General features: G+C 36.9%; 1 protein-coding gene across 3 annotated transcripts in view; it reads left to right on the top strand.

Moving 5' to 3' along the window:
- GFM2 (GTP dependent ribosome recycling factor mitochondrial 2) overlaps nt 1-12636 on the top strand; it is a 55863-nt gene that overhangs the window by 5686 nt on the left and 37541 nt on the right. For 2 of the 3 annotated variants that reach the window (XM_041765310.1, XM_041765311.1), the window contains 3 exons: nt 1757-1841; nt 3366-3423; nt 3868-3965. In XM_041765310.1, the coding sequence (XP_041621244.1) occupies nt 1757-1841; nt 3366-3423; nt 3868-3965 (241 nt within the window). Of the gene's footprint in view, nt 1-1756; nt 1842-3365; nt 3424-3867; nt 4052-12636 lie in introns of those variants that run through there. The other variant, XM_041765312.1, reaches the window with a different exon arrangement.

The following is a 12636-nucleotide window of genomic DNA, read 5'->3' as shown; positions in this document are numbered from 1 at the left end:
CTTCAGTTACTTTGCTTCCCAAAAATGCCTAATATACTCTTAAACTAGCATATTTTTATTTTCATCAGTTTTTCTTAACAGGGAGAAACTGTGACCAAGAATCAGCACACCTTATTACTAGTCTGTAAATTTATCTTGTTACTTTAATTCCCTCTGTAGCATTTTAAAGACTATCCATTTGTATATTCCATTTTGAGGTCATTAGTGTGGCCCGAGGGAGGAGTTACACAAGTTTTCTTTGGTGTTTTCATTGCTGATGCTTTTAGACTGCACATCTGTGACAGGTAGCTACTGTCTTGGCCTGGTTATTATGCAGTGGAAATTGAAATAGCTTTGAGTCTCTACTCTTGAAATATTTCCTTAGGATAATAGTGTTTTATTTCTAAAAATAGTGTTTTATTTCTAAAAATCTAATCTAAAAACTAATGTACAAGTAATGCAGAAAACACAGGAATGCATTCCAAGATATCAAAAAGGGCATGTTGTGACAACCCAGAATTATTATATATACTAAGTGTAACAATTCTAAATGTATTGGTGGGGGGGTGATGGTAGTGGAAATAAATGTATTCCAGTCATAATGTGTGTATCTAATGGTCTTGGGATAAATAGGGATGGAGAATATTCAACCTCTGTGTGGAAACACTGGGAGAAGATACCTCAGGAATTTTTTGAAATGCCAGGTCCTAGTTCTTCCAACTTCTTCCCCCTCAGATATTTTTAAAGTTTCCCAGGTGATTCTAAGGTGTAGCCACTATAATAAATCCTGAGTTCTGGGACCCCCACCAGCTCTTAGCACTTATAGAGGAGAATCAAGGAGTAGCCAGTGTGAGAGATTACATTTAACTTTTCTGGTTCTCTGGAAATTTCAGGATTCTGTGTTCAAACCGTAGCTCTCAGACTCACCTGGAGGTTGGGGTGCCTGTGTAGTATAGTCGGTTGAGCATCATACTCTTGTTTCTGCTCAGGTCCTGATCTCTGGGTCGTGAGCTTGAGCCCTATCTCAGCCTCTGCACTCCATGCAGAGTCTGCTTGGGACTCTGCCTCTCTCTCTTAAATAAATCAGTCTTTAAAAACATCACCTGGAGGACTTGTTGAACCACAGCTTGTTCAGTACACTTGAAGCTAATATAGCATTATGTTAATTTTACTTCAATTTTTAAAAGGAGCTCCACAGACTGTTTGCCTCTATCCTCAGAGTTCTTGATTCTCTTGTCTGGAGTAAGTCCAGAGAATTTGTGTTCCCAGTGTTGATAATGCTGCATATCTCAGAGAACCACCTTCTAAACTCAGCTCAAAATACCATGTCAGTATTAGTTTTATTTTATTTTATTTATTTTATTTTATTTTATTTATTTAAGATCTATTTATTTATTTATGATAGACACAGTGAGAAGGAGAGAGAGAGAGAGAGAGAGAGAGAGAGAGAGAGAGAGACACGGGAGGAGGGCGAAGCAGGCTCCATGCCGGGAGCCCGACGTGGGACTCGATTCCGGGACTCCAGGATCACTCCCTGGGCCAAAGGCAGGCGCCAAACCACTGAGGCACCTAGGGATCCCATTAGTTTTATTTTTGTTATTTCCTGTAGTTTAGTTTTGGGTTGTCACGTTTTAAAGGAGCTGGAGTTAAATTGGGACTACTTTGAGGAGATTCAAGAGTACTTTGTTCTCTGACAAAGCATAGTTAGATGTTAAAAGTACTCTAAGAAGTCATGCTAAAAGAAAATTAATGTCAAGTTTCTTTTTCTCCTCACTAGAATATGCCTTGCTCTAAAATAAGAGCAAGTTTGAAAAGATTAAAGCCGTATGTGCCTCCTGGAAGAAATTACAGTTCTCTACCAGGTACAAATTTTGATTATTCTCACTGTACTTAAACTGCTTTTTTGCTTTCTCTTGTTGGCAAACATTCCTTTATTAAGGGTCTCCATTTTGAAAATAGTTTTTTTTTACTTCTTGGCTCTTTTCTTGACATTATTAGGAGTTGGAAGTATTCTCATAGATGCCCAGAAGGGAGTAACAGTAGGTGTGTACTTCTCACCTGCTGGCTGTCCAAATGAGCTAAACAAAGAGAAGTGTTGCTGGCTTTAGCAGCTGCCTCAGGAGTTTAGAGGGCTGTCTACTTGTAGAGTGCTCTTGCTGCAAAATACTGTTTGTCTAGTTTGTTTCCGGTTTTTATACAAAAGTATTTTCTGTCAATAGAGGTTTGCCTAAATAATTTATTTTGAAAGTTCTTAAGAGTAGTTGGTTAAATATTTATCTGGGACAGTTTGTATTAGGTAAAATGGCTATTAAAAGCTTGATGCTTGAAGAACTAATTCTGAATGGTCCTCCTGGGTTTGAAGTAAGCTAGCACATGGGAGACTTGAAACTGGTTTCATTATGTGGCTGTTCTCATTACCATCTTTGTCATGTGAGAATCATAGAGTAAAAATACTGATTGGCTGTGTGAGCTGTAATAGCATGTGAATTGAATGGCCTGCATTATTGGTTTGTATCTGCATTTCTATATTTTGTCATGCAGATTTATCTATAGCCATGCAGATCACCTGTAAGTCTTTTTTTTTTTTTTTTTTTTACCTGTAAGTCTTAAAACTGCCATGAGGTTTTCAAAATATAGTAGAACTGTTCTTATTAGAGAAATTTTGCAGAACTGATTTAAATAGTAGGAAGGTATAGCTTAAAATTATAAGTGTAACTGCATTTTTGCTTTAATATTATTAATAAAATACATGATAAGCACAGAGTAGATTATTATGGGCTTTTTGTATTCCAGAAATACTACTTGACCTTTTAAAAGTATTAGATTGTTATAGCTCCTGTTCAGTGATTTCTCTCAGGCCATCTTTAAAGGTACTGTGTGCTTGGGATTACTGAGGGAAGATAGAATTCAAATTGTACAAAAATTCATTATTATCTGATATGGGGATCACTCTTTAACTCTTCAAGCCTTGACAGTGTAGGTTTATAAGACTGTGCATTTTATATTTCTTTGTTTCACTAGCTGTGGCCTTAAGATTATTGCTATGAATATTCTAATTCTACATCTGTTATTATGTCTATTACAGAATTATAGAGGGTGGCAAATATTGGGGTAAATTTATATTTTTCTAAAAATATGATCTAGAAATTGACTTTTAAAAACTTTATCTTATATCATCCATTGTCTTTTCTTTCTTTTCTTTTCTTTCTTTCTTTTTTACATTGCCTTTACAAAGTACAGGGAAATAATTTTTAGGTAAATGAGTGTTTTATTTAGCTTGGAATTTTCTTTAATTGGAGTTATAGTATTTGCCTAAAAGTACTTCTTTGATGTAAATTAAAGGGAAAAATTTTAAACTTTTATATATATAACCCTCTTTCCATTAGGTTTAGTTGGAAATGATATCAAATCTCTTCATTCTATCATCAGTCCTCCCATAGCTAAGTAAGTACTATTATTGATATACTCTTTTCTGTATACTGCTTAAAAAGTTAAGAGTTTCTGTCATAGGCTTAATTTAGCATTGTTAATTCAGCTTTCTGCCCTAGCTAATTATAAATCATAGTTAATTATAGATAGGTGTTGGTATGTATCTTAAAAGCTGTTTTTTGCTCAATTCAATACTGAGTATTTTTAATGCAGTAACAGCATTAGAAATAAAAGCAGCATAGAAATAAAAGATTTGTAAGATAGTTCGCTCTTTTGTTAGCTGTTTTGTCAGAATAATTTGGTAGGGATACGTTTTCTGTTTATCTGGGTTTTATGCCTTATAAAAATTCCTGAAATATTAACCAGCTTTGAAATTTGTATTGCACAGACATTTTGGTTTTACATTTTTAGTAATGTCCATCTTGTACTATGTGCTTCATTTTCCTACTGTTTTAACAGAATCCGTAATATTGGAATTATGGCTCATATTGATGCAGGCAAAACGACCACGACAGAAAGAATATTGTACTATTCTGGATACACAAGATCACTGGGAGGTTAGAATGGATTCCTCCTCTTCCCAACCCCCATTAGCAAACACATCATTGGAAAATATTTTGATTAAGAAGTCAACCTAGAGATCGTGAGTATGACACGGAAGCAATGATTATCTAAACCACAACACAAAGATAAGGTAGTTGTGACATCCACTAAAGAGTCTTCTTAGGTTCAACTAAACATTCAGATTCACAGATTATTTTGGGCCATAGTTCACCCTGGTCTACTCAGAAGGCTATTAGGACAGGAACCATAGTTTCCCAGCACACCGGTGATGGAGGTTTGTTTCCACACTTCAAGTCCACATAGCTTCTGGGAGCTATCCATCTTTGGCTCCCCAAAAGTGATAGTTTACTTTAACGTAATAAGATTCACAGGAAACAATGTGGCTTACCATCCTCATGTCTGTTAGGAATAGATACCTTTTGTTCTAGCTCTGTGGGCTATCTTGAGGTTTACTACAAAGGACATGTCCTATCCCACTCCGAACCGTAAAGCTATGTATCTCCATCAGCTATTTACAGTTTACATAAAGCTCTTCCCAGTTCAGATGTAGCTTACCAATCACAAATTATTTTTTCTATGTGATATGTTGCCTTGCAATATAGTTGACATGCTTGTGTTTTCTGGCTTCTAGAAGGAAAGAACCAGAAAGTTAACCAAAGGTTAAATTCTCCTGTAGAAGAAAGTCTTGTTAATCCAACCCGCAGTAGTAGTAGTATTTACCTGTTTTTATTTTTTAATTGTGTCAAAAACTATGGTTCTTGACCAGTTGTGCACATTTGAATTCCCGTGTAGTTTTTTTTTTTTTTTTTTTTTTAAGATTTTATTCATGAGAGAGAGAGAGAGAGAGAGAGAGGCAGAGACACAGGCAGAGGGAGAAGCAGGCACCACGCAGGGAGCCTGATGTGGGACTCGATCCCAGGTCTCCAGGATCACATCCTGGGCTGAAGGCGGCACTAAACCGCTGGGCCACTGGGGCTGCCCCTGGTGTATTTTTGTGTCATATATTTTGAAACTGTGTTTATCTCATACACATTTAGGATTGTTGTCTCTGATAAACCCACTTTTTTTATCATTATGAAATGCCTCTCTTTATCTCTGGTAAAATACTTTGTTTTGAAATTTGAAATGTCAAGGTCATGATGTCTTTTTTTTTTTTCTTTTTCTTTTTTCTTTTTTCTTTTTTTTTTCATGATGTCTTTATTACCAGAAGTGGAAATAAATATCTTTTTCAAAAGCTCCACAGAAATTTTGAAATGCATTCTATTGGGAACCATTTCTCTAGACCCTTGAAATTGGTTGAAACTTCACATAGAATGTTCACAAGAACATTCATGGTGATAGTTTCCAAAACATGAACACATGCTTTTTTCATAAAATTACTGCTATGTTAATGGGGCTCTAACAGCAAAACATGGAACATTATCAGGCTTCCTCTGTCGTGACACAAATATGATCTTAATTCTTCCCTCACATCCCAGCTGATATCCCTGAAGCAAGGGTCCAGATGAGGTGGCACAAGTAATGTTCAAGTTACCTTTTTTTAAACTGCGTTAAAAAAACCTGTAACATTTACCATATTAACCATTTGTAAGTGCACGTTTAAGTAGTGTTATATATATTTATACTGTTGGCAACCAGTCTTCAGAACTTTTTAATCTTGTGTAACCCATCCTAAACCTATTAAATAATAACTCCACATATTTTCCTCTGCCCAGCTCCTGGAAACTACCATTCCACTCTTTCTGTTAATTTGATACCTCATGTAAGTGGGATTGTAGAGTGTCTTTTTGTGACTGGCTTATTTAATATGTAGCCCCATGTCTTCAGGGTTTGTTTCTACAGCTCTGCTTCTACAACAGCTCTGTATGTTATGCTGTGCTCACCATGAGTGTAGCTACCATCTGACACCACACAACACTATTACAACACCATCAACTATAGTCTATATGCTGTACCTTTCATCACCAGCACTTATTTATTCCGTAACCAGAAGTCTTCAGTCCCCTTAACTCATTTGCCATCCTTCTATCTTCCTTGCCTCTGGCAGCTGTCAGTTCTCATGGTATTTATGGGTCTGCTTCTGCTTTTTGTTTGTTTTAGATTCCACATATAAGTGAAATCATATGGTATTTGTCTGTCTCGGTATGACTTATTTTACTTAGCCTGATACCCTCTAGTTCCATCTGTGTTTAGATGGAAAGATCTCATTATTCTTTGTGGCTGAAAGCCACAAATAGCCATACTATTCCTGTGTGTGTGTGTGTGTGTGTGTGTGTGTACACCACATCTTTATTCATTTATCTATTGTTGGACTCTTAGATTGCTTCCATATCTTGGCTGTTGTAAATAATGCTGCAATAAACATAGGGGTGCATGTTTCCCTTTCAGTTAGTGTTTTTGTATTTTGAGGGTAAATACCCAGTAGTGTGATTACTGGGTTGTTAGGGTAGTTCTATTTTTAGCTTTTTGAGGAACCTCCCAACTGTTTTCCACAGTAGCTCCACCAGTTTGTACTGCCACCAGTAGTGTAAGAGGATTCCTTTTTTTCCACATCTTTGCCAACACTTGTTTTCATGTGTTTTTGAGCCCAGCCATTCTGACAGATGTGAGGCAGTAGCTCATTGTGGTTGTGATTTGTATTTCCCTGATGAAGAGTGATTTTGAGCATCTTTTTATGTGTCTGTTGATCATCTGTATGTCCTCTTTGGAGAAACATCTGTTCACATCTACCCATCTTTTAATTGGATTGTTTTTGGGTGTTGTATCAATTCTTAGATATATTTTTGGATACTAATCCAGTATTGAATATGTCATTTGCAAATATCTTCTCCTATTCAATAGGTTGTGTTTTAGTTTTGTTGTTTCCTTTGCAACACAGAACATTTTATTTTAGTGTAGTCCCAATAGTTTATTATCGCTTTTATTTCCCTTTCCTCAGGAGATGTATTTAGAAGGATGTTGCTAAAACTTAGGTTAAAGAAATTACCTCCTGTGTTCTCTTTCAGGATTTTGTATGGTTTCAGGTCTCACATTTAGGTCTTTATTCTGTTTGAGATTATTTTTGTGTATGGTGATAGAAACTGGTCTGGTTTCCTTCTTTGTATGTGGTTGTCCAGTTTTCCCAACATGATATATTGAAGAGACTTTTCCTCATTGGATTAGTCATTCCTCCTTTGTCAAATACTAATTGACTATATTCTGGGTTTATTTTTGGGTTTGTGTTCTATTCCATTGATCTATGTGTCTATTTTTACGCCAGGTACCATACTTTTTATTACTACAGCTTTGTAATATAACTTGAAATCTGGAATTGTGATACCTCTAGTTTTACTTTTCTTTTTCAAAATTGCTTTGGCTATTTAGGGTTTTTTGTAGTTCCATAAAAATTTTAGGATTATTTGTTCTAGTTCTGTGAAAAATGTTGATATTTTGATAGGAATTGCATTAAATATGTAGATCACTTTAGGCATTTTGGACATTTTAATAGTATTCTTGAGCATGGAATATCTTTCCATTTCTTTGTGTCATTTTGAATTTCTTTCATCAGCGTTTTAGAGTTTTTAAAGTACAAGTCTTTCACGTCTTTGGTTAAGTTTATTTGAAGGTATTTTATTTTTGGTGCAGTTATAAGTTGTAAATGGGATTGTTTTCTTAATTTTTGCTGCTGCTCTACTATTAGTGTGTAAGAATGCAATAGATTTTTGAACCTTGATTTTGTATCCTATGACCTGACTTTGTGGTGGAGTCTTTAGGGTTTTGTTTTGTTTCATTTTTAAATTTTATTTATTTATTCTTAAAGATTTTATTTCTTTTTTTTTTTTTTAATTTTTATTTATTTATGATAGTCACACAGAGAGAGAGAAAGATAGAGAGGCAGAGACATAGGCAGAGAGAGAAGCAGGCTCCATGCACTGGGAGCCCAACGTGGGATTCGATCCCAGGTCTCCAGGATCGCGCCCTGGGCCAAAGGCAGGCGCCAAACCGCTGCGCCACCCAGGGATCCCAAGATTTTATTTCTATTTATTCATGAGAGAGACAGAGAGAGAGAGAGAGAGAGGTAGAGACACAGGCAGAGGGAGAAGCAGGCTCCATGTAGGGAGCCGGATGTGGGACTTGATCCCAGGACTCCAGGATCACACCCTGGACCAAAGGCAGGTGCTAAACCACTGAGCCACCCAGGGATCCTGTTTGATTTTTTTAAATTTAAATTTAATTTGCCAACATACAGTGTAACACCCAGTGCTCATACCATCAGGTGCCCACCTCTGTGCTTAGGGTTTTTTAATGTATAGTGTCATGTCAAATGCAAGTAATGACAGTTTGACTTATTCCTTACCAATTTAGTTGCCTTTTGTTTCTTTATGTTGTCTGATTGCTGCGGCTAGGACTTCTAGTACTATATTGAATAAAAGGGGTGATAGTAGATACATCTGTCGTGTTCCTGTCCTTAGTCGGGAAACTCTCAGTTTTTATCTATTATGTAAAATGTTGGCTGTGGATTTTTCATATAAGGCCTTTTATTATGTGAGGTATATTTCCTCTAGACCTACCTTGTTGAACATTTTTATCATGAATGGATGTTGTACTTTGTCAAATGCTTATTTTACATCTGTTGAAATGATTATATAGTTTTTATCTTTTATTGATGTGAGGTATCATGTTAATTGTTTTACAGATATTGAATCACTGTTGTATCCTAGGAATGTATGATTTTTTTTAATACATTGGATTAATACAATTGGATTTTTTTTTAAAAGATTTATTTATTTATTCATTCAAAGAGAGCGAAGAAAGAGGCAGAGACACAACACAGGCAGAGGGAGAAGCAGGCTCCATGCAGGAAGCCCGATGTGGGACTCGATCCTGGGTCTCCAGGATCACACCCCGGGCTGCAGGTGGCACTAAACCACTGCGCCACTTGGGCTGCCCCAATTGGATTTTTTTAATACATTGGATTCAGTTTGCTAGTATCTTGTTGAGGGTTTTACATATATATTCATGAGAGAGATTGGCCTGTAGTTCTCTTTTTTGGCAGTGTCTTTACTGGTTTTGGTATCAGGATGATACTGGCTTCATAGAATAAAATTGAAAGTTTTCCTTACTCTTACATTTTTTGGAACAGTTTGAGAAGAATAAGTATTACCTTTATAAATATTTGGTAGAATTTGCCTGTGAAGCGGTCTGGTCCTGGACATCTGTTTTTTGAGAGTTTTTTTTATTACTGATTCAATTTCATTGCCAGTTCAAATTTTCTATTTCTTCCTGCTTTAGTTTTGGGAGATATGTTTCTATGAATCCGTCCATTTCTTATGAATTGTCCAATTTGTTGGCATATAGGTTTTCATAATATTCTGTAATGTTTGTATTTTTATGGTATTGGTATTTCTCTTCTTTGATTAATGATTTTATTTGGGTCCTCTTTTTTTTTTTAATGAGTCTTGCTAGAGGTTTATCAATTTTGAACTTTTCAGAGAACCAGTTCCTGGTTTCGTTGGTCTGTTCTATTGTTTTGTTTTGTTTTTTTTTAGTTTACGTATCATATTTGGTCTAATCTGTATTATTTCCTTCCTTTTGCTGGGTTTGGGCTTCATGTGTTCTTTTTCTTGCTCCTTTAAATGTAAGTTTAAGTTGTTTTGAGATTTTTTTTTTCTTGAGGTAGGCCTATATTGCTATAAACTTTCCTCTTAAAACCACTTTTGATGCATCCCAGAGTTTTGGATTGTTGTGTTTTCATTTTCATTTGTTTCCATGTAATTTTTGATTTCTCAGTTGACCCATTCATTGTTTAGAAGTGTGTTATTTAACCTTCATATATCTGCTCTTTCCAAATTTTTTTCTTGTAGTTGATTTCTAGTTCATTGTGTTGTGATCAGGGAAGATTAGTGATACGCCTTTGATTTTTATAATTTTATAATTTGTTGAGACTTGTTTTGGCCTAATATGTGATCTTCTCAGTAGGACAGTATTCTTTGTGCACTTCAGAAGAATGTATATTCTGTTATTTTAGGATGGAATGTTCTGAATGTGTCTGTTAAATACATCTGGTCCAGTTTGGCATTCAAAGTTCTTGTTTCCTTGTGTATTTTCTCTTTGAATGATCTGTCTCTTGATGCAAGTGGTGTGTTACAATCTGCTCCTATTACTATATTATTATCAATTAGTTCCTTTAAGTCTGTTATTAAGTGTTTAATGTATTTGGATGCTCCCATGTTGAATGCATAAATATTTTGTGATTATTATATTCTCTTGCTATGGAATGTACCCTTTATTATTATATAGTGTTCTTTTTTGTTTCTTGTTATAGACTTTGTTTTAAAGTCTGTTTTGTCTTATACAAATACTGCTGCTCCAGTTTTCTTTTGACATCCATTTGCATGATAAATGTTTCTCCCTCCCTTCACTTTCTTTTTAAATTTAAACCCATTCTTTACTCCTCTCCCCGCAACATCTTAGGTATATGGACTGAATTTTACAGAAATAATTATTTTTAATACTTTTGTGTTTTTTACCTTTTATACTTTCACTGTGTGGTCTTTGCAAGTCCCCTGTTATATTTCTAATAGGGCTAATTTAGTGGTCTTGAACTCCCTTAGATTTTGTTAGGCTGAGAAACTCTCTCTCCTTCTGTTCCAAATGATAGCCTTGCTGGATAGAATATTCTTGGCTGCAAATATTTCTCCTTTCAGCACTTTGAATATATCATGCCACTTGTTTATTGCCTGCAAAGTTTCCACTCAAAAGGCTGCTGATAGCCTCATAAGGTTTTCTTTGTATGTAACTGTCTTTTCTCTTTAAAATGCTTTTTTTTTTTATCACTATTTTTTCTGTGTCTTGGTGTGAACCTCCTTGCGTTGAATTTCTTGGGAGTCTCTGTGCCTCTTGAATCTGGATCTCTGTTTCCTGCCCCACATTTGGGATGTTTTCAGCTATTTTTTCTTCAGATACATTTTCTGCCCCCCTTTCTCTACTTCTGGGATCACTATAATGCAAATGTTGTTATACTTGATTGAGTCACTGAGTTCTCTAAGTCTATTTCTGTTATGCATTGTTCCTCTCTCATCTGTTCAGCTTATTTGCTTTCCATTACTCTGTCCTCCAGGTCACTAGTAAGTTCCTGTTTTTTATAGCCTATTGTTTATTCCATCTATCATTTTTTTAACTTCATTTATTGAGTTCTTTATGTCTGATAATGTTATTTTATTTCTTTGCTAAGGATCACACCAATAATGTCCACTCTTTTTTCAAGTTCAATGAATATCTTTATGATCATTACTTTTTATTTATTTTTTTAAATGATCATTACTTTAAATTCTCTGTCAGGTATATTAACTTATTTTTCACTTGTATCTCCAGTTGTGATTTTGTCAAGTTCTTTCCTTTGGGTCACATTCCTCTGTCTCCTCATTTTGTCTATCTCTGTGTTCTTTTTCTGTGTGGTAGGAAAGTCAGTTAAAATCTCATGCTTTTTAAAGTAGTGGCTTCATGAAGGAGAGGTTCTGTATCTCCCTGCAGCACAGTGTTTCCTGTTCACCAGAATGTGACACTTCAATGGAGTCCCCTCTGTGTGTTTCTTGCATCCTACTATTTTGCTTTCCTTTTCATTTTAGACTTCTGCACAGACTCTCCCTGTTGGGAGCTGTACTTGCTTTCTCTGGGTGCTAGTGAGACCCAGGCAGACTGGCTCTGAGGGGGCATGACCATAGAAAGGCTAGGGGGCGGGTACAGCATTGTTTTCAAAATTTGTGGAGTCACTAGTCCTAGGTCCAGATCCCCTACATTGTGGTGGTAGCCATTTGTGCAGCACGTGTTAGCAGCCTGGCACAAGGCACATGTCTGAGGTCACAGCAAGGGGCACGTGGGTCTGTGTGCATGGGGGCTGGGGGCCTGTGGCGGTTGGGCAGGGCACACGTGTCTTCACAAAGTCTGCACCAAGCTGCTAGGCCTGGCCACATCCCCCCAGAGTGCAGTGGTGGCACAGTAGGCAGAGGCATCGACTAGGTGGGGCACGCATAATGCTGAAAAAGTTTGCCCTGAGTCCAGGGATGGCAGACTTGGAGTGGGCGAGTCCTGGGGAGAACTCATGGTCATGGTGCATTGCTCACAAGTTAGTAGCAAGTGTCTGTGCAGCACTCTCCTGGCAGGTGGCTCTGTGTTAATGCCGAGGAATAGGGGAGGAAAATGCCACCTGCCAGCTCCTTTGTTTCCAGGGAAGTTCCCCAATCTGTCCTGAAATCCAAATAAAAGGATCTCCTTCCCCTCGTGCCATCTGTTGCTTCTATGTTGCCTTTTGTGCAGACTCTTACCTCTTAAAGGGCAGGGACCTGGCTATCGCACATCCTCCTTGCTCACCTAGTGCTGAGTCAGCTGACCTTCAGAGCTCCAGACTCCAAGTCTGCTGGTTATACTAACTCATGGAATTCAGCCCTTCTGGTTTCTAGGCCAGATTGTACAGGGATTTATTTTCCCTGGTGCTTTCTTTTCTTCTCTCCCTCCTGCGGGCACCTCTCCACCACCTTTCTGCTTTCCCTAATCTCTCCCATGCTGGCTACTTCTCTGCATCGGGCTGTGGAGTTTGTTCTGCTAGTCTTCAGATTGCTCTCCAGTTAATGGATGTGGATGTGAGTGATAACCTAGTGGTAAACGTGGACTGGGGTGGGTGTAGGG

The sequence above is a fragment of the Vulpes lagopus genome, chromosome 8 (assembly GCF_018345385.1).
Source record: "Vulpes lagopus strain Blue_001 chromosome 8, ASM1834538v1, whole genome shotgun sequence".
In the NCBI taxonomy this organism is placed as follows: domain Eukaryota; kingdom Metazoa; phylum Chordata; class Mammalia; order Carnivora; family Canidae; genus Vulpes; species Vulpes lagopus.
This window is presented reverse-complemented; position numbering and strand designations above follow the sequence as displayed.